We start from the raw sequence: 22,727 nt of genomic DNA, 5'->3' as shown, positions 1-22,727 counted from the left end.
TCCAATGCCTTAAGTGGCGTGTCCATTCTGTATCTTTTCCCATCCCAGTTAATTAGGATTCCCTATGAAATCAGCCATCTAGAATTCACTCCTTTTTCTATTAATTTTCTAGTTAAGAATTGATATTCTCTTCATGCATCTCTTATTCTCCTGGGAATCTGCTTCAGGACTACGATATCTTTTTCTTTGTATTGCAGAGGGTCATCTCTCTCTCTTCTCAAAATCTCATCCCTTATGGATCTTTTAATGAATCTAACATGTGCTTCTCTAGGGACTATTTCTTCTCACGTAGCTTGAGTTGACTCAACATATTTGGTCTAACTCTCCTTCCATTTCCTGTTTCCCAATTTCCAGTGCTTCAGTCAATAGCTCCATTAACAGATCTGCGAGATCCTTTTCCTTATCCTCTTATTATGTTTTGGAATCATAGAAAATAAGATGCCTTTTCCATTTCCATGACTGCCATTGAATCTTCCAATTCTCTTTTAATCTGCATAAGCTTCTGGTTCTCATCTTTCAATTCTTCCAACTTTTCGTTGGTCTCTACTGACTTGTCTTTTACTTTTTGAATTTTTTGTGACCATCTGTTTAAAGTTTTCTAATTGGGAATCTATGTTGTTAATTTTTTTATTCATTTTATCAAGGTTACCTTTCATCTCCTCATGGTTTTTCCTTGTGTCTTCCTTGTGAGAGGAAATTGCCTCTTGAATTGCTTGTAAAGTCGCTTGCATCTCCTTCTGGAAGTTATTAGCTTTTTCTTCTTGAAGCATTACTTCAACTGATTTTTCATACACTGGACTTGCAGACGCAGAGGATGAGGCTGAAGGCGCTTTCTTACCAGTTTTAGTTAAATTCAGAACACTCAATTTTATTTCTACTCCCCAAATCTTTTATCAAACTCTAATACTTTTTCCCAATGCCTGCCTTAAACCAAGCCATTAGCATTATATTCAAAACAATATATCTTTTAAAATTATCTTAGGTAACTCTTATAGTTCTTATCTGTAGTCTCGAAGTCAATAGGCTCTCTCAACAGAGAGGTAAGAGCAAATTTTCAAAGTTTATAGTCCACTTCTGTAGGTAGGACTCACTTATGGGAACGATTGTTCAGAGTCCAAACTTGTCCCTCAAAGTTTATAATCCACTAAAACCTACTATTCAAGTTGATAGTCCATAGGCCTTCTCCAAGGAGCATCTCCAATATTTCACTTTCCATTGTCTATAAATACAGGTGAAACTCGAAAAATTAGAATATCGTGCAAAAGTTCATTTATTTCAGTAATGCAACTTAAAAGGGGAAACTAATATATGAGATAGACTCATTACATGCAAAGCAAGATAGTTCAAGCCGTGACATGTCATAATTCTGATGATTATGGCGTACAGCTCATGAAAACCCCAAATCCACAATCTCAGAAAATTAGAATATTGTGAAAAGGTGCAATATTCTAGGCTCAAAGTGTCCCACTCTAATCAGCTATTTAAGCCATAACACCTGCAAAGGGTTCCTGAGCCTTTAAATGGTCTCTCAGTCTGGTTCAGTAGGAATCACAATCATGGGGAAGATTGCTGACCTGACAGTTGTGCAGAAAACCATCACTGACACCCTCCATAAGGAGGGAAAGCCTCAAAATGCAATTGCAAAAGAAGTTGGATGTTCCCAAAGTGCTGTATCAAAGCACATTAATAGAAGGTTATGTGGAAGGGAAAAGTGTGGAAGAAAAAGGTGCACAAGCAGCAGGGATGACCGCAGCCTGGAGAGGATTGTCAGGAAAAGGCCATTCAAAAGTGTTGGGGACTTTCACAAGGAGTGGACTGAGGCTGGAGTCAGTGCATCAAGAGCCACCACATACAGACAGATCCTGGACATGGGCTTCAAATGTCGTATTCCTCTTGTCAAGCTGCTCCTGAACAACAAACAACGTCAGAAGCGTCTTACCTGGGCTAAAGAAACACAGACCTGGTCTGTTGCTCAGTGGTCCAAAGTCCTCTTTTCTGATGAGAGCAACTTTTGCATCTCATTTGGAAACCAAGGACCCAGAGTCTGGAGGAAGAATGGAGAGGCACACGCTGCAAGATGCTTGAGGTCCAGTGTGAAGTTTCCACAGTCTGTGTTGATTTGGGGAGCCATGTCATCTGCTGGTGTTGGTCCACTGTGCTTCATTAAGTCCAGGGTCAACGCAGCCGTCTACCAGGAGATTTTGCAGCACTTCATGCTTCCTTCCGCAGATGAGCTTTATGGGGATGCTGACTTCATTTTCCAGCAGGACTTGGCATCTGCCCACACTGCCAAAAGCACCAAAACCTGGTTCAATGACCGCGGGATTACTGTGCTTGATTGGCCAGCAAACTCGCCTGACCTGAACCCCATAGAGGATCTATGGGGCATTGCCAAGAGAGAGATGAGAGACATGAGACCGAACAATGCAGAAGAGCTGAAGGCCGCTATTGAAGCATCCTGGTCTTCCATAACACCTCAGCAGTGCCATAGGCTGATAGCTTCCATGCCACGCCGCATTGAGGCAGTAATTGCTGCAAAAGGGGCCCAAACCAAGTACTGAGTACATATGCATGCTTATACTTTTCAGAGGTCCGATATTGTTCTATGTACACTCCTTGTTTTATTGATTGCATGTAATATTCTAATTTTCTGAGATTGTGGATTTGGGGTCTTCATGAGCTGTACGCCATAATCATCACAATTATGACAAATCACGGCTTGAAATATCTTGCTTTGCATGTAATGAGTCTATCTCATATATTAGTTTCCCCTTTTAAGTTGCATTACTGAAATAAATGAACTTTTGCACGATATTCTAATTTTTTGAGTTTCACCTGTAGTTCTCCAATCAAACGTTAAAAATTTGTAATCCACTAGTCTCCCCAAACAAATAGGAGAGATAAAAAGGAAAAAAGAAAAAAGAGAAAAACAAAAACAAAAGAAAGCATAGAATTTATCCCAAGGTCCTACCTGCCAAGGTTTTAATCCAAAATGTCTTGGTTGCAGCAATTCCTTACCGATCACACTGTCTTTAAATAGCTTGTGAAATCACAGCTCAAACAGTACTTATAATCCGAAAAAAGCCAGATGGCTTTGAAGTAGTTTATATTTTTTAGTTATAATCTATCCTGTAGGGAAAAAGTCCAAAAAAAAGTCTTCTCTTTTTTCAGCTATAATCCACAGGACTGTGAAGGTTAGGGACATCAAAGGGTTTAGACTGAAAACTATGTCTGGGCATCAGGCCAAGTTCTAACAGTCCAGACAAAATATAGATAAGATTTATGACAGGTTGAGTGTAGTTCTTTTCTCTTGCCACTAGATGTCACTAGATGCCCATTTTGTAATTTTCCAGTAGCTTTAAAAATAGTTTAGCTCCGATACTCCCCAATAGAAATATAAAAGAGTTTAAAAATCTTAAAGCTCCCTAAACTTTTCTTTTTTCTGTTTCTATTATATCCACAATGATATTGTAGATTTCTCTGTTTTCTCCCATGAAAACATAAACCACTGCTTTTATTCTGGAGGAAGGAGTAACTCCCCCTTCCTTTAGTTCTGGGGATTTTGTTACTTTCAGATGATTTTTTCCAGAACAGATTTTATGATCCTAGAAGAAAGAAAATAGTCTCACCCAGGTCCAATGTGTTGCTCACGCTTGTTTAGAATCTCTTTTGCCTCCAGTGGTCAGCAGCTTCCGACTGGCTGCATAAATGCAACCAGTCTTTCTCCTGCTGGTCCCGAGGGTTCCTTCGATCAAACAGGTAGGCTACCGCCTTCCCGCAATCATCTTGGTCCGTCACCTCTATGGGGTGACTTCTGGTCCTTTTTGGACCCCCAGAAGGAAGAAATTGGGCGCAGGAATCAGAGCCGTTTCCCTGCGCCCGCTTTGCTGCAGCAATGAAACCAGAATTCAGCTAAATTATTCTGATAACACTAGCAATAGCATAGCATTTAGACTTATATCCACTCCATAGTGCTTTTCACTATGGGTGGTTTGCAATGTCAGCATATTGCCCCCAACAATCTGGGTCCTCATTTTACCGACCTCGGAAGGATGGAAGGATGGATCAACCTTGAGCCCTGTCAGGATTGAGGGCAGTTTCCTTGCAATACTGCATTCTAACCACTGTGCCACCAAGGCTCCTTATCCAATTCTGATAACACTATACTGCATTAGCAGGATTGTTTCTAGTTGTCAAACTAGCCATTAATTTTTGATATAAGATGGTATTGATATTTATTCTTTGTCATAAAAGAATGTACTTTTTCATACTAAAAATCAGAGCTGAATTATTGAATCAAAGCTGATTTGGGTCTCATCTAGAAAAATCCTCTCTTTTCTGCACATTTTACAGAGTGATGGAACACTCTTGGCTACTGGATCATATGATGGCTTTGCAAGAATATGGACAGAAGATGGTAAGACTGCAGAAATTTTTTTTCCAGATCATTAGATTTTTTTTTGTGATCCTAAATTTGTTTTAGTGTTCAGATTATTTTAAGCATTTACTTTATTTTTAATTCATCACAGGAAATCTTGCAAGCACCTTAGGGCAACATAAAGGGCCCATCTTTGCTCTAAAGTGGAACAAAAAGGGAAATTACATTTTAAGTGCAGGTGTTGATAAAGTAAGTGTTGAATTCTATAATTTGCAAGTATCAATTATCTAGTTATCTTTTTTATCTTTTATTTCCATTCTTCAAACAGCTATTTCTGTATATACCAGATGGTGGCGCCATTATAATCTTCATTTTTCTATATGCACAATACAGTAGTCAACTATTGTCTAACAATGATCAACTCTTGTCCAATTTATAGATGGCCACATTTTTTATCTGTTGAAGACCCCATATTATCTATTTTGTGTTATAAGAATTGTGGATTGTTTTGACTTTAAAACTGATAATGCTGATTGATATCTGTCTTTTTTCTTCCATTTGGTCTTCCATCTCTACGTAGACAACAATAATTTGGGATGCTCATACAGGTGAAGCTAAACAACAGTTTCCTTTCCACTCAGGTAATTAAAGTTCAACTGTTTTTTATGCTTGCTATATTTAACAAATGGCAAAAAACATTTACTGTCATAATTACGGTATGTGTCACAAGTGACTACTGTATTAAACAGATTTAGGCTATTACATCCTAGTGCAGGGGTGTCAAACTCAATTTCATTGAGGGCCACATCAGCATTATGGTTGCCCTCGGGGGGGGTGGCGTGGCCAGGTGGGCGTGACCAAGTGGGCGTGGCTGGGTGGGCGTGGCCAGCTCAATGCTGCTCACTCAGCACAACTTACTCGAAATGCCTGGGTCAGGAGAGAACAAGTTGCACCAGCTAATTAGATGTGGGGACATCTCATTGCCCCACAAGCTCTTCACCTCCCCAAACATCTGCAGCCAAGCATGTGCAGAGGATGGAAAGGGCCTTCTTCCCAAGCCCAGGCATGATTGGTAGTTTGTTAGCTCAGATTTAGCCTCCTAGTCTCCAAGCCTGGAGAGAGAGAGAGAGAGAGAGAGAGGTGTGTTTGTGTGTGTGTGTGTGTGTGTGTGTTCCTTCTTCTGCCTTGACAGATCTCTGGAGAGCAAGAGGAGGCAGGGAGCAGCACTTCCCAGTCCTGCATGAGGGAGGCTGGCCCTTCTTGAAAGGGAATCCCCATTTCTACTCATGCATGGTAAGGATGCTGGCTTGTTGGAGCAGCCTTCCCTCATGCAGCTTCCCTGCTACCTTCTACTCCTCTCCAGAGATCTTTCAAGGCAGAAGAAGTTGGAGGAAACTGCTTCCTGGAAATTGTTACCACATCAGCATCATGGTTGCCTTCAAAGGGCCAGTTGCATGTAGGACTATTGTATCATATTAGTTCAGAAGTGCATTATGTCTAAGAGTGGGGCAAAAAGGAGTAAAACCACTTGCTCCATTTTTTCCCCAACAACTCTATGTCCATGAAGCCCAGAAATAGAGTTCAAAATCCCTGAAATATCCATCCAAAATTTAGCTTTTGCAAGCAATGCTGGTTAGTTCTCTCAAGGTCTGTCAGTCTGTCCTTTGGGGGAGACCTAAAGCATCCCTCCATTGATTTCAACATATTTTCCACCAAGAATCAGACTGAGCATAATGTGGTTTGGGGACCCAGGGGGCAAGGGGATGGGGCTCACGGGGGCACTGGCAGGGATGGCCCGTGGAAAAGGAGGTCAGCGGCATGTGATCCAGGCTGGGAACATGCGGGGGGGTGGAGCAACTCCAGGACAGAGGGATGGAGCCAGTCTGGGCACTGCCCAAAATTGCAGGAGGGTGGCTGCTGCCTCACTGTTGTGGCCCCAAAGGGCTGCCCAGCATTCTGCCTCACCCGCTCCCAACTCTCCGCAGCCCCAGGCCCGCTTGTACTGAAGGGCACAAGGAGACTTTGAAATTGACAGCACGTTTTCTCCTCCACACAAATCTGGAGACATTCCCAAGCCACCAAGTCCCAGGGCTGTGGTGTTCACAGAGCCAAGGGTGGCACCTACTCTGGAACAGTTGGGGCACAAAGGAGCATCTGGGGATGCCCCAGTATGACTCCTGCTGAAAGAAAGTTGGCAGCAGTGTCCCTGAGAGGCAGGCAGGGTGGCAAAAACAGTTTTTAGTGCTCAGCTCTACTATACCGCCCAGACCCCAGCCTGTAAAAAATCACAGACTCTGCCTCCGGCTGCAGCTTCTCCTCCAATTGTTCCCACTTTCCCTGCACAGACCAAATGGGAGATCCGCTCCAGGTTTTCCAGCCAGCCAGCCCAGTTCCTGAGTCCAAGACGTCCTTAGAGCTAAGCAGCTGCTCTCCGCCTGCCTTTCAAGTTGGGATAGACTGCAGCTGCCCTTCAACTTTAGAAGGAAAGACACCCAGACCCCAGCCTGTAAAAAATCACACTCTGCCTCCAGCTGCAGCTTCTCTTCCAATTGGTCCCGCTTTCCCTGCACAGACCAAATAGGAGATCCGCTCCAGCTTTTCCAGCCAGCCCAGCACAGGAGCCATCTGCAGCTCTTTCTCTGGCCGCCTCAAGTCTGCCTTCCTGCCTGGGCACCTCTCCCCCTCACCGGCTGGGTGTTGCTCTCCCCCCCCACCTCACTCCCTCCTACCTACCTCCTCCGCATCTGGTTGGCAGGAGACTAATGAGCTGCAAATGGTGCTGGGCTCCACCAGCCCACGTGCACTTGCCTCCTACTGAGCAAGTGCTCAGCTGGGCTGGTGCCAAGGTGGTGGGGGCCGGACCTTTGTAATTTCTGGGAGAGTTGTGAAGGCCGGATTCAATCATGTGGCGGGCCGTTTGTGGCCCGCGGACCTTGTGTTTGACATGTCTGTCCTAGTGTGCTTGATTGCATTAGTCTGAAAAGAAGGCAGAAGTGAGATAAATTTTGTCAGACAACTTTGAGAATAAAATTTTGCCATAAAATAAAGTATATTGATAGACCAAATCACTGAGAAATATTTGTTATTCTCAATTATCTTTTACATAGGAGATAGTATCTTTGTAGTGATTTAACCCAGTCACTTACTTATTATACCAATAACATAAATTTACATAAATGGTATCAAACAATATCATGTAAATTGCATAAATTATTCCATTTTCATCTTACATTATTCAAACCATATGAATTGCCATGAATACTTGGTGTCCCAGAAATTTAAAATGCAGAGTCCATTTTATGTCAAGATTTCATCTTGTATTATCTTGTATAGAGTCTGAGCCACATGTTTTAATTCAGACTGATAGTGTTCTGAAAGTCTGTCCTCTGGTTTCCCAAAAGCTTTATTCTGGCATATATGTAAAAACTACATTATTATCTAATTTATTTTGATAAATTATGGGTTTCAGAAAATATGCTTTGGGAATATTTTTAGGCTTGTTTGGAGTTTTTTTTTCTACAGGTAGTCCTTAACTATGACTATGACGGACATAAATTGGGTCACCCAGCAGACTGACCCAATTTTACATTTTTTTGCAATAGTTGTCAATGAACATCACAGTCATTAAGTGAACACTGCAGTTGTTAAATGAACCAATGATTCACTAGCAGTTTTGCTGAAAACCAGAAGTAAATGCTGGTTTTCAGCAAAACTGTCATAGAACACTTTAATGTATGTTATTTGTATGGCGATGTCATTAGAGTGGAAACTAGACCTGCTGCATGCTGCGGCATCAAAGCCTGGTACATAAGAGTTTTATTCTATTGTAAATAATGGTCATATTAACAGAATAATGTTGGTCATATTATCAGAATAATGTTGGTCATACTATCAGAATAATAGTATAGTGTTAGGATGCTACGTGCAATTAAGTTAAATTAACAGTTGCAAAGGTAATTTGCTTCCTGGCTGAATTTTCTAATGGTCCCTTTCTGTCCTCCTTTCACAGCCCCAGCCCTGGACGTAGACTGGCAAAACAATACTACCTTTGCATCTTGCAGCACTGATATGTGCATACATGTATGCAGACTAGGCTGCGATCGTCCAGTCAAAACTTTTCAAGGCCACACGGTAAAATTAAGCAATAATCTTAACACATTGCAGTTAAAATAGACTTTATCAATATTTCAAGAATACTATATTCTAACATCAATAGCTTTCTAATTTATTTAGCTGGAAGGCATATATTGAATTTTGAGAATATATTTATGTGTTCATGCAAAATAGTAAGCATATTGCCTTGGGATGGGAGTTTCCTCATTCACAAATTAGCTGGCAAAGTGGTAATGTCTACTAAGAGGAAGCCAAGAAGGAAAGTTCCATTATTACCACAGCTGATTTTGCCTTCTTTCTTTCTACTTCAAAATTAGATAACATATTAGGGATTTTAGTCTTAAATTTAATCTTGTGTATTCTTGGCAGTAAATTCATTGACATTAATAATAATATAGTGGAATTAATGTTTATTTGTTTTTATAGCTTTGCTTTAGAAAAATAGAAATGCATTCTTACATGAGGCAACTTCTAATTCCAATTTTTAATTTTCCATGCATCCCTGATGGCTATTTATTTATAAAACAGACAAAATATCCATGAAATGATAATGTGGTAATAATAATGCTTAAGATGTTAATTCTTTGACATTTAACTTCTATATTAACATCTCACAGAAAATTATGAACTCTGGAGTGATTATTACTTGCTTCCATTTGCAGTGGGAATGCATAAAATCTTGACATTTTAAAGGAATGTCTTGGACAAAATGATAATACCGTAACTAAGCAACATATTGAATTCTCTCTAAATTTAGACTTATAATGTTTAACAGAAGTAAAAAGTTGCAAAACAAGAAATGTACAGGGAATCCCCCAGGTACAAACATTATTTAGCGAGTTTTCACAAAAACAAATTAATTCAGAAAGGGTACTTACATTAGAAATTCAAAATTGCGACCAAAAAGAAGCCTTTGTATGTGACTTGGACTCAGTCTCTGCTGCAAAGGGCTACCTTTTTAACTCTGACTTGCCTGGGCCATTCGGTGCTATGAGAAGCCGAAACGTTTTTTGTTTTTTGTTTATCCCTGGTCACATGGCCAAACAAGAGCAGAGTCAGCACCAGTTTTTGCTTTTGCTGCAATCTGCTACTGCCTGGGCTGAAGTGCTAGAATTACTTCTGTAAGTATTTTAAAATATTTTTTGTTACTCTATAGTGCTTACAAACAAACAGGAACTTTTTGGGAGCTGCTCTGCTTTTTAAGTGCTGTACTTTGCAAACTATTGTGTTTTTATTTTTGAGATTAGCATATATTACTGTAGTTTGTAGGTTTTAAATTTAAATTACCTCCAGAAGTTGTGGGTGCCCCATCACTGGAAGCTTTTAAGAAGAGACTGGATAGGCATTTATCAGAAATACTGTACTCTCTTGTAAGAGCACTGGGTTAGACTACTAGATGACCTCAAGGTCCCTTCCATCTCTGTTACTATTGCAAGCCGAGAATTCTACAAATCTCTCCTCCATCTCCCTCTGGGTGCTTGGCTGGAGACTCTTAAGCTGGCAACTGGTGTTTTTTTTAAAGCACCGGCTCCACCCCCCCTCCCTACCCTGAGGCAGCTGAAGACTCTTGAGTTGGCTAGCAGCAGTTGTGTTTTTTTTAAAAAAAAAAAAACTAATGACTGCAAGCCCTGCTTGGAGGCAATTTAGTTCCTGAGCCAGCTCACCAGAAACAGCTGATCCGCAGCTGGTGGGAAACCCTCCCAGTTCAGTTACCAGGGCAGCTATTGGAGGAAATAGTAAGTCAGATCTTTGTTCATTTAACAACTCCTTTGATTTAATTAATGAATTTAATTTTAAAAATTTGTAAAATTGAGTTTGATTCATTTCACAATTTTTTTGACTTACAAGCCTAATGGCCAGGATCCATTAGGTTTGTACCTTGAGGACTACCTGTATTGTTTATCTGCTTATAACAACTTAATTGTTATCTACCAATGGAAAACTTTCGCTTGCAAAATGATTCAATAACATTCAATCTATTGCCCTGTTTGAGAAACTTCTGAAAAGTTACATGTTTAAAAAATGGAGTATTTTTACTTGATGTGCCAATAAATTCAGCTTAAGTAGCTTGCTTGTTTGTAAAAAGTACAACACTGTTTATGCACACTAATTTTAAACTAAAGCCTTTATTTCAGAATGAGGTCAATGCAATTAAATGGGATCCTTCTGGTATGCTTCTAGCATCCTGCTCAGATGATATGACGTTAAAGGTAATCTGAGGTCCTAGAATACGGTAGTATTTTCAACTTAAATTGAAGTTTATAAAATATTATTTGTAAAGTTTTCAAAGGATTTGCAATGTCTTTAAAGCCATCTGAAAATAGAAATTACCAGTCTTTTGTATGCTTTTTTTCATAGTGATCTGCATCATAGACGGAGCAAATATTTCTAAATATAGATTTTATTTATCTCCATTCAATTGATTCTTTATATAGATTTGGAGTATGAAACAAGACACTTGTGTACATGACCTTCAAGCACATAACAAAGAGATTTATACTATCAAATGGAGTCCAACAGGACCAGGTACCAGCAACCCAAACTGCAATATTATGTTGGCAAGGTAAAAGCAAAACAATGCAATGTCTTCCATTTTCATACCAAAACACTTGAAACACAGCTTCTCTTCACAGCTCCTTAGCATTCTGTACTCTCAGTTATATTTAACTAGGTGTTTACATATTTACAAAGTTATTGGTATTCTTCATAAAATATTAGAAGCAAAAGCATGTCTTGAAAAATGTTCCTTGCATTGTCAACAATGGCAGAGGAGGAACAGAAAACTGTATTTTTGTGCTGAGCTCAGAATAAAGGGTTTCTTCCTCTAGTAGCCTATGTAATTCCTACAGTGTGCTACTTCATTCCTTTTTCTCCAACTCTACTTATTTATCTGTATTAAGTTTCATGGTCCACCTACATGCTATTTAGGGTCAATGGCAATTTGCCTTGGCCAACTTGCCATGGGACAACTTGCCATGACCAACTCACCACAGGACAGGTCATTGCTGGACAAAGGTTACACTAATAACAAAGAAATGGTGGAATAGAATCATTGTTGAAAGGATGCAAAAGGAGGGACATAATGAAATGTGGTCAACAGAAATCAAAATATTTTTATTTATTTTAAATAATTAAATAGAATTGTTAAATTGTTCTGCAGAGAGTTGTCCCATGGCAAGTTGGCTGTGGCAAGTTGTCCTGCAGCAAATTGTCTGTGATGAGTTGGCTGTGGCAATTTTTTATTTATTTTAAATACCGGTAATTAAATAGTTAAATTCTACCACAGAGAATTGTCCCATAGCAAGTTGGCTGTGGCAAGTTGTCCCATTCCCTGCTATTTATGGTTACATATGACTACTGAGCTAATATGGGGCTGTGACCCTGATATAGTCATTCAAGGAACTTGTTACATTGGGAAATCTCTATATCAGCAATGAAATGGGGAGATAAGCCCAACACGTATCTGCATAGGAAGGCAGAGAATATTGTATAAGATCAATAGGTTATTTTAATATTGATACTAATCTTTTTAACAACTTACATGAGCAATATCTATCCTCAATGAAAAAAAATGTTTTTATCTCTTTACTTCAGTGCTTCATTTGATTCTACTGTTCGGTTGTGGGATGTAGAAAGAGGTATCTGCACTCACACATTAACAAAACATCAAGAACCTGTCTACAGTGTAGCTTTTAGTCCTGATGGAAAATATTTAGCAAGTGGATCCTTTGACAAATGTGTTCATATATGGAATACCCAGGTATGGTAATTTTATATCACAGCACTAAGATATAGGTTTAAATGTGCTCTTTAAATTGTAGGAATATCCTGCCACAAAAGGATATTCCTGTCACTAGTAGTTTTGTGTCTACCTGTAGGAGAAGGTGTGTATATAGTACACTGTAGACGGATCTTACTTATGTTGAATAGTAAAATGTATGACCAGGATTCCTATTCCAAAATGATTTTCAGCAATAAAGTTTTAAAATTTGTTTGAATCATGCCCTTTAAAAATTATTAAGTCCTTTCCTTCAGCTTTATGTTTTCATTAATTGAAAGAGGTTATAAACAGTGTTCTTTCAATAGCTTAATTAGAAGTAGATAACCTAGTACTTTCCAGGTACTTTAGACCAGAGGTCCCCAACTTTTTGGGCACCAGGAACCAGTTCTATGGAGAGAGTTTTTTCCACACACCGGAGGGGGCGTGGTTTTGTGTGCTGCCTGCATCTCGCAGATGGGGCTTTGCTTGTTTGCTGGTTGCTGGTATGCCGCGGCCCAGTACTAATCCACGGACTGGGGATTGGGGACCCCTGCTTTAAAATCCAACTCCCATTAGATTCAGACTGTATAATATATACTATATGGTGTAAAATAGCAACAGAATGTCATGTTTATAGTACAGAAACAAGTAACAATACTGATAGTTTGAAAATAAATTTAAAGGAAGTTTAATGGAAACACTTAAACGTTCATCTTTAGTGTGTATGTCTTTCGCTGTGGTAGACTTCATGTTTTGAATTTAGTCCAAAAACTAACCTAATTTAATATTGTTGCCTTTTTTATCTGTCAAAAGGACTGTTCTTATGTTGATTCTCAGTCAAATTCTCAAAGGCAACTTCGATGGTAATGAGGTTGGCTGCATTCCTTCCTAGGAATAGCAGTCTACACTCAAAATAAGTGAACTTAATTAAGAAATTGTATCAGTCCAGAAAAATTACTCAAAAGTTCTGAAACTTCCGGGTGGCTCTTCAGCGGCGAGGACAGTTGGATTCGACTGCCGGCCCTTCAATCCCATTGAAGCGGTGGAATAGCTGACGATCAGCTGTTCCGCCGCTCAAAAACCCCTCTCCTCGGGCAAAGAGGGGAGGGGGAACTTCCAGGTAGGGGTAGAGCTCCCCTAGTGGCCCAGAACATTTGTTCTGGGGCATGAAGGGTGAGACCCCCCCCCGAAGCCTGGGAATGCTCCGGAACGAAGGACTCTTCTGCTTAGGCAGAACAAGACACTGAATCCACTCCTGCCAGATCTGATTGTCATTTTGAGTTATGGTAGCAGCAGAGCTGATGCAGGAGCAGTATAAATAGCAAGTACAAAGCTTTAACTCTGAAACTCAAACTCTCTTCCTACTCTAACGATTGTTTTAAAGAAGGGGAAGATGGCGCCTGACGGACTTTTTTTTTCTATCAAGAAGTGAAAGTGTTTTTCTTCAAAGTAAAGTGACTGCTTGAACTGAGTGGGAATATGTAAAATGGACTATCAAACTTTAAAAGAGCTTGCTATAATTTGGAGGTGCTAAAAAGTTATTTTCAAGATTTGGTTATTTTACAGTTTAACTACAAAGTAATAAATGGACTAGAAAGTGAAAGTGTGTACTGAAAGTCATTAGTTGCAAAAATGGCTCCCAAACCGCATAGACGTTTTTAAAAGTGCGGAGGCATTGCTTGTTCAGCAGTCTGGAACGCAGTCTTTGAAGTTACCCCCCCGAAGCTGCTGCATCTGTATTGACTTTAAAAGATTTACAATATGCTTTAAACGATGCCTTAAAAATCCAGTCTGAAAAAAATATTTGAGAAGGTGACAGAATTTATTGAAAAGGAATGCAAGAAAATAAGGGAGGATACTTTGATGGCACTTCAAGTGTTCTCAGGCTGTATTGAGAACCTGGATGAACGTGTGGAAGAAGTGAAACAAAATAATCTGATGCTGGAAGCTAAAATAGGTGAAGTGGAGAATAAAATGGAAAAACTTGAAGATGAAATGATGATAATGCAATATAGAGATATGGAATTCACCTTGAGGATCAGAGGTTTGAAAGAGAACCCGCAGGAGAATCTGGAAGAGACATTGGTAGATGCTGTGGTGCCTATTTTGGGGTTTCAACCTGCAGATTTTCTTGGGAAGATAAAGTATTTTGTGTTAATTCTTGGATTGCTAAACAAAGGAAACTGCCAAGGGATGTGGTTGTGTATTTTACAAAGAGAAAGATTAGAAATGAGATCATTCAAATCTCTTATAATAAAAGACTTAAGAGTGGCTAATCAGGAGGTTTTGATTCTGAAAGAGATTCCTCCAAGAATTTTGAGAAAAAGGAAAGATTTTTTCTTTCTGGCAGATGAATTAAAGAAACAACAGCTTCGGTCCAGGTGGGAGATACCAGTGGGGATTGTGGTGAATCATTCTGGAGAAAGATATTGCCTTAATACAGTAGCGAAGGCACGTGATTTTTATTCTAATGTATTGAAAGCAGGTTTACCGTCATCCTCAGAAGTTAAAAAAGGAAAGGAAAAAGAAGAGCGACTGTTATAAGGAATAGTTTTGGAAGCTGTGCAATCCTTGGTTTTATTTAAAGATCTTAAGATTCAAAGAATGACACGGCCTGCATCTAGATTCAAGGAATAACAATAATAATAACAGTAGAGATTAAAGTCAAGTGTATGTAAGGAGGACATTGATAGAAACAAGATTTAGTAATGGAATTTGTTAAAGATAGTAGGATATTCAAGAATTAATAATGGTGGATATTTGGGGATGGTATTTACAGTAGATCTTAAAAATTAGTATGTATGTATTTAAATTGCTAGTCTAAATGTTGGAGAAGTGGTTGTGATGATGCAATGTATTATTATGTATGATTGAATTGTACAAGATTACAATTTTAAAAGTTAAAGTAATTTAGTGGAATATGTAAGATTTTTAAGAAAAAGAAAAGGTTTTTCTTTTCTCTTTTTTTCCTTTTTTCTTTGTATAACTATTTTTGTAGGGTACTATTATAGATTGTATTGTTATAGAAATTAAATTTAATAACTATAGTAGAATTTTTGATACTGTTATATTGGAAGAAGACTGATTTGTTTATTATAGAAGAATGGATTTTGAAAGTTTTCAATTAGGTAGAAAAGGTAGAATTTGGAATATGTGAAGAATATTTGTAATGGAGATATATTGTGATGTTTAAAGAGAGTTAAAGCGCGATTGGATTTAAAGTGTAATTATAGTTTGTTAGTATATTTTAGATTAAGATTGTGAAAATAATACCCTGTATTCAGCTTTGGGAAGTGGGGGGGTTTGCGTGGGGGGTGGTAGGGGTATTGGGTGGGTTAGGGTATGGGTTAGGTGTAGGGGGGGATGGGGTTTATGCTTTTTTAAAAAATGTACTTTAAAACTTTTTAAATTAAAAAAAAGATGCTGTTGCTTTAAAAGTTAACTTTGGTGACTAGATCCCTTGAGCAGCAGCATTTTTTAGGTTTTTGGAAATTCCTGAAAAAATATATGTTACTTTAATTAGTGGTTTGGTCTTGCACACAGACACAAGGTTCAATTCACGTCTTACAAATCATTTAAGCACGTACGGTTCTTTTTTCCATGTACTCATCCAAATTATTAATTAAAAAATGGTGCAGGACAGTGTAAGGCCCTACAAAAAAAAATACCAATGTGTTCTGTTATAGATGCGACTCTTCCAATGTTGCTAAATTCTTGGCAAGCCTCAACATTTTTATACTGGCTGAAACTTTTATCAGTTGTAGTTTGGATCTCTTGGAATAGGGTCATATAAATTAGAGAGAAAATTACATTTTAAGAATAGTTTCATTCTTAGTTTTTTTAATTTAGTTTTCAGTTTTATGTAGACTCCTTGTTATTCACCCAATATGTACCCTTAGTTAAAGGCCAAGTACCTTGTATAGTAAGTTAATAGTTAACAAATATCTGTGTTATCAAGATAATGATGAAAAATGACACTGCCATAGGTGTATACTATATGTCACCCAACCAAATAGAAAAAATAGATGAACTTTTTGCTAGTCAGTCATCTAAGGTATGTAAGGAAGTACATCACAACTGTAATGGGGGACTTAAACTACCCCAACATCAACAGGGAGACAAACTGCACCAAGTGAAAGATCAAACAGTTTCCTGACAAACTTAGCAGAAATCTTTGTCTCCCCAAAAATAGAGAAGGGAACTAGGGGGTCAGCCATAATGGACTTAATTCTCATTAACAGAGATGAAATGATAGAAGGTGTTGAAGCTATAAGAACCTTGGGGATGAGTGATCATGCAACATTGTAACTCAATATTATGCAAACACAAGCATTAGAACAAAGTCAGACTATAGTTTTGAATTTTAAGACAGCTGATTTCAATTAACATAGAGAGAACTTTGGAAGATTCTATGGATGAGAATCCTCAAGGGGAAAGCAACCCAAGAAGCTTGGGGAATTTTGAAAAGTGAGATTATAAAAGCCCAGTCTAGCACAATTCCAATGAAGAAGAAAAATAAAAGCTCTCAAAGGAAACCAGCTGCACAAAGAACTCTGATAAATTGAAAGACAAAAAGAACAAGTATAAAAAGTGGAAAGAGGGGCACATAATTATGGCACAATAACAGCAAATAGCCCAAGCCTGCAAAGATGAAGTCAGGAAAGCTAAGACTCAAATTGAGCTAAGGCTTTCAACAAAAGTAAAAAAAATAACACAAAAAAGTTGCTTTTAGCATGTAAAAAAACTAGAAAAAAGCCAAGGAAATGATTGGTCCATTAATGGGAGAAAATGGTAACAAGGTGACGAGCAACAGGGAAAAAGCAGAACTGCTTAACTCATTTTTTTTTTTGCATCTGTCTTTACACAAAAGAAAAAAACAGTCCAGCCTTCTTCAAAAGATTAATGGCATAAAGATATAGTTATCCATTTGGAACATGGATGTGCCAATGGAAATGATCGAGTTATTGCTTCATAATCTATAGGCAAAACTAATGCAAGCATTATTTACTGAAATGTATGTGTTATGATATCAGTATTGAAATTATAAACAAAATGGTATATGTGTGTCCCCTGAATGAAGGTGTTCTATTTATTCATAGAGTGGGACTCTAGTACATAGCTACAGAGGCACTGGTGGAATATTTGAAGTCTGCTGGAATGCTAGAGGAAACAAAGTGGGAGCCAGTGCTTCAGATGGATCGGTATGGTTTCTTCAGTTTTGGGAGTTTTTTTAGTTATCCATAAATCAGTGCATTTCAACACTGCAAGTGTTTCTTTCTATGATGCATTAGTGATCTCTGCTAAAAGGCATAATCCAGACCAATTTATTCATATAAGTTGGGAGTAAAATCTAGTTCTAAGCTAAGGAAACAAGAAACCAAAAATCTCAGCCTAAATAGAATCGTTAAATGTGGAACAGGTGTCCCCAACATTAATAGATAGCCAAGAATTATTTGCCTTGAAAAGACAGGGGAGAAAGGTCTGAGGTTTAAATCCTGGCTGTGTAGGCTTTGGGGAAAGTTTGTATTAAACTTTGCTCTCAGGAGTGGCTGACTCGGTAGGGAGGGGAAAATTGGTTATTTTGGCCAGATTTTTTTTTCTTTTCTGGGGGTATTTGTCAACAGCAACAGAAAGTGAGAGTGAGGAAGAAGGAGAGAAAAGGACAGGAGAGTGAGCACACTTTGTCACTCTTTTACTCTTGGGCTCCCTCTTGTTCTGCCATGCATTTCCTGCTGACCAGGCTAGAACGCATGTGGGGGGCTTTGCAGCATCAGTGCCTAAGTTTTGGAAAAAGCAACTCACCCCAAACTGTTTCTTTGCTGGGAGATGAGGGTCCTTTGGAAACTTATTCCAGCAAATTCCCCTCATTGCTAAGCAGTCAAATGTGTAGAGCAGGCATGTCAAACTTGTGACGTCGCGTGACGTATTGTAACTTTTCCCCTATTGCCGGCAATGGGGAGGGCGCAGTTTCATCATGATGCATCCAGCCCGTGGGCCGGCAGTTTGACATGCCAGGCATAGAGGTTTAGTATGCTTGGATTTTGGCAAGAAGGATTTTCAGTGCCAGAGCGGGGAGGCAGCAGTAAAGTATGGCTCTGGGCAAGGCCTGGAAAGCCTAGTGTAGGCCGCGCATAAGTCTCACTTCTGGTGCTGAAAATTCTCACTGCTAAAATCCAAGTGGAAAGCATTGACTTTCTAGGGAAGCTGGCAGGGAAGAATGCAAATGGCAATCACATGACTGGGATGCTTGACAATCTGTGGTAAACAGTATTTTGTGATGAATGGAAGTGTTTTACAGACTATAAAGCACTGTTCCAATACCATCTTAATTTTGAACAGTTGTTAAGGTACCAATCATAACTCAAGAACTACCTATAATGGCCAAGTTCAAATAATGATATTTCTTGTTTTCATTGTATGCTTTTGTACCACTGCAAAATTTGAGTAAGGATTTGATTTTAGGCTATCCTTACTCTTTAGCTAGCCTTTCTTTTATCTGAGTCTTTGCAATAGTTAGAATTTAAAACTGAATGATTATGAACATTTTATGAAAATGCAAGTATGCTCTTGTTCATTATTCTGATAGAATTATATACAATTGAAATATCACAAGTTATTAAGAGTTTATTTGGTGCATAATACCCTTTTTCTGTGTTCCAGGTGTGTGTTCTAGACCTGCGAAAGTAAATATATTAGAAGAAACTACAAATGAACCAGCATTCAATGTGGAGGTAGAAGCACTCTTCAAACATACTTTTAACATCTCTAGAATGGCAAAAACTGGGGGAAACAAACAGAAGCAGAACTAAAGAAATAATGCATTTCTCCCAGGCAAAAGAAGCTTGCAATGTTTTGTCCATCAACCTTCACCAAGGTTTTAAAACAGAATCGTTTAGGGAGGCAGGATTTGTCCACTATGAACCTACAGCCTTTGGAGGCAAGCAACAAGGTGACCATCAACAGCTAAATCTGCTGTTTGCTGGGGTCAAATCACTGAGATCTCATTATGACAGTTGCTAAAAAGAAGAAGAAAAGCTGTGCCAAAACCAATAACAAAAGGAAAACAAAATCTATGAAGCAAAATGCTTTGATAAACCAAATGGGAAAAAATCTTCTCTATATGGTATTGCATTGTTTTTCTGTCTAGTTTGGACACTACAATTGCTCTCCCAAAGGACATTCAAAAACCAGTTTGTATTGACGATACATTCAAATTTGTAATCTCAACACTTTGTATTTTCTAGACTACTGTTATTTGTTCAGTGATTTTTTCTTATCAGCTGGAATGTTACAGCCTTGACAATAACAGGCATAGGTTCAAACTGAATGTCTTTCTTTCTTTCTTTCTTTCTTTCTTTCTTTCTTTCTTTCTTTCTTTCTTTCTTTCTTTCTTTTTCTTCTTTCTTTTCTTCACCAACTTTTTGCTTTGTCTTTTCCATTTGTGCCTAGTTAATGCAGAGAGCAGATGTGCATCATTAGTGACTGCTTCTGTTTTCCTTTTCTTCTCTCCCCCTCCCATCTTTTCCTCTTTTCTTTATCCTCTGATTCTGCTACTTCTTGAAATGTTTCCATGCTTCAGATATTGAAATCTGAAGAGCACTTTCAATAAATTGTGTATTAAGTGCTTTAGGTTCCGGGAAAGCTTTTTACAAAAGAAAGATTACTTTTTTAAAAAAGAAACAGCCCTGTGTATTTTTGGAATAAGAAATAAAAGTCTTGGTATTTTTATGTTAAAATACAATTTTAGAAACTTAAAATATCTAATGTGGAGTGTATTGTGTTCCATCATTTTAAAGAACAATTCAGATGAATCCCTATTTAAAGATGTAGTATCTTTTCTAATCTTCATGAAAGGCAGTTTGCTAAAGAACAGTTTTGCCTATAGTTATTTTAAAAAAGATTCTTTAAATTAATCATACAAGTGGTAAAATATTCCATGGCATAAATTCATTAGCAGATGTTATAACTTGAGAGAATATTAAAACATATTTTCAGAATTATAAACTTCAAAACATAGTTCAGATTTTTTTTAAAAAAAATCATGACTTTTTAAAGGAAAAATATTAACATTGGTGTACCGTAATTCTGCTTTTAAATATAATTTTGACTTTATTTGAAGTTATGAAAGAATTAATCTTAACATTTCATATTATATTGAAATACTATTTATTTACAAATTATGCTAGAGATATTTGACAGATAGAACAGATTTCATGATTTTTATTTTTATTTTTCAAATAGTATTTCACCCCATTAAACTCAATGAAATTCACTTCTAACTAGACATGAATAATATTGCTGTTTAAGACAATATTTTAATTTTGGCTTCAAATCAACAATAACTGGATAGTGAGGCATATAAATATAATAAACTACAGATAGTCCTTTAATTACAATCACAATTGGGACTAGAATTTCCATTACAAAGCAAGAAGGTTGTTAAGTAAGTTGTGCCTAATAATATATATTTGCCACAGTTGTTAAGTGAAACATTGCACGTGTTAAGTAAATCATATGGCCATTAAGGGAATCTGTCTTTCCCCATTGACTTTGCTTGTCAGAAGACAGTTGACTCTGAGACACTGCAATCCTACATGCCAGTTGTCAAGCAGCTGAAGTGGGGTTGCTATGATAGCTGTAAGTGCAAGGAAGTAAGTTACTTTTTTCAGTGCCATTGTAACTGAACGGTTGCTAAATAAATGGTTGTAAGTAGAGGACTACATGTATTATAATATCAAAATGATAGAACATTATTACATCCTCCCCATAACCAATTCTGGAATAAAATTCTGGACATTCTATTTGAATTTAGACTTAATTGAGATACATGTGAACTAATGGAATACTACATTTTTAATATGGTAAACAGGGTTCCTGTATGGAGAATCAAAATGCCTAATATTCCTAGAGTTTCACAAAGATTTTTTTCTTAATATAAGAAATTGCATTTTTTAAAATTTTAAAACGAACTATGTAATTTTGGGCCTGAGTGATATGTACTTTTTTTTTCATTTTTAGAGCTTTGTTTCCCTTGTTTCTCTTTCTTTCCTTCCTCTCCAAATTATATTTTCAGCCATTCACTGATAGTCTAAATTTTGGCTTCTGAAGGGTTATTGTCTGTGTCAGACTTGAAGCAAGGCTTGGTTCTCATTTCAGCATTTCACAGATTCTATTCAAACATCTCCCCTTTGCCCATTTTCTCTCTATACCCATCCCCTCTTAAACAGATACACACACACAAATTACACTCTTTCAGCAAATCACCCTGTGTGTTGTAATTCATTTGTTCAAGAAGAAAATCAAGAGATCGTGTTCAGTGTCTTGAATAAATTGCTATATTTTGATATTAGAACAATTTTGTATGAGTTATTCATTCCTTGTAGGCTATCAGCATTTTCTTTTTGTCTTCAGTTCTTATGATTTTCATATTACTAAGATCTCATGTTGAAAAATTGTGTAGTTTTCTTTGCTAGATACAGAAACGTGTGTTTTAGTCACTAAAAATCCTTAAGTACAGTATATGTTACATATATACATTAATACTTCTAAAATTTTATGAGGCAGTATCAATCTACTCATCTTTTCAGAATTAAAGTCTAGAAAAGTATAGAATAGTTTTACTATTTTAAATCTGGATGCCTGTATTCTACATAAATTGTCAGATCCTATGTTCGTACTGTGTGATCAAAGCAACTGAAAAATAGTTCTTATGCCGTTTTTTTTTCCCCAAGAGGAAAAACATTACTTTAGTAGAATTGCATAACTAAAAATACAGCTAAATTATTCAAAGTTCCTTAATGGAATTTACAGTGAGGGTGAAGGTTTGTTCTCCGAGCTTGTGGGTTGGTTTCCAAATGTTCTGTTACCAGCATCATTTAAGGGATGTCTGTGTCAGTGCTGTTCAAAGGCTTCAGGTGTGGGTGTGTCAGCTGAGGGTCTTGTGATGGAAGATGTGAGGCATCAGAATCTTGGTGATTGGGAAGTCACTTCAAGTCAGGGTCATTGGAGGGTGTGAGTCATCAGTGAAGCTTTTGATGGGTCTTGTAATGGGGAGATTACATCAGGTCAGGGTCACTGGAAGGTGAGCTGTTGCGAGGGGAAAGGGGGCTTGCATGGGTTGCTTGAGGGTTGGTGCTATCTCTGGTTGACTGTGGTCGATTTGGATTCTAGGGGGTTCATTGACTGGTTGTAGATCAATGTTTTTACAATTTTTAATAGCAGTGTTTATAATGATTAAAAAGAAAAACTACTGTGGCATTTCCTCAGAAATAGCTGCCAAGACTGTTTTTGGTTTTTGTCCTCAAGTGCTATGTATTTATAGTCTCCAGATAACAGGTAAATCTTTTTAATATATTTTATGAATATTCCATAAACAAAGTAAACTAAAGAAGTAAAACATTGGTATGTGGCAAGATTATGCTTCTGGTCATTTTCTATTTATTTTTATTAGATCTTAGCTAGAGTGTTTAGAATTAT

The 22,727-nt window shown here is 37.8% G+C and overlaps 1 protein-coding gene across 5 annotated transcripts in view; it reads left to right on the top strand.

Moving 5' to 3' along the window:
* Window positions 1-21,600, top strand: part of TBL1X (transducin beta like 1 X-linked) — a 298,248-nt gene extending 276,648 nt beyond the window's left edge. For all 5 annotated transcript variants that reach the window (XM_083362701.1, XM_083362702.1, XM_083362699.1 and 2 more), the window contains 9 exons: window positions 4,354-4,417; window positions 4,530-4,627; window positions 4,959-5,019; window positions 8,388-8,509; window positions 10,627-10,701; window positions 10,927-11,054; window positions 12,086-12,251; window positions 17,351-17,452; window positions 18,912-21,600. In XM_083362701.1, coding sequence (XP_083218827.1) covers window positions 4,354-4,417; window positions 4,530-4,627; window positions 4,959-5,019; window positions 8,388-8,509; window positions 10,627-10,701; window positions 10,927-11,054; window positions 12,086-12,251; window positions 17,351-17,452; window positions 18,912-18,938 — 843 coding nt within the window. In that variant the 3' untranslated portion in view covers window positions 18,939-21,600. The remainder of the gene's footprint in view (window positions 1-4,353; window positions 4,418-4,529; window positions 4,628-4,958; window positions 5,020-8,387; window positions 8,510-10,626; window positions 10,702-10,926; window positions 11,055-12,085; window positions 12,252-17,350; window positions 17,453-18,911) is intronic.
* Window positions 21,601-22,727: the final 1,127 nt, after the last annotated feature.

Source organism: Vipera ursinii (assembly GCF_947247035.1).
Source record: "Vipera ursinii genome assembly, chromosome: 4".
Taxonomy (NCBI): domain Eukaryota; kingdom Metazoa; phylum Chordata; class Lepidosauria; order Squamata; family Viperidae; genus Vipera; species Vipera ursinii.
This window is presented reverse-complemented; position numbering and strand designations above follow the sequence as displayed.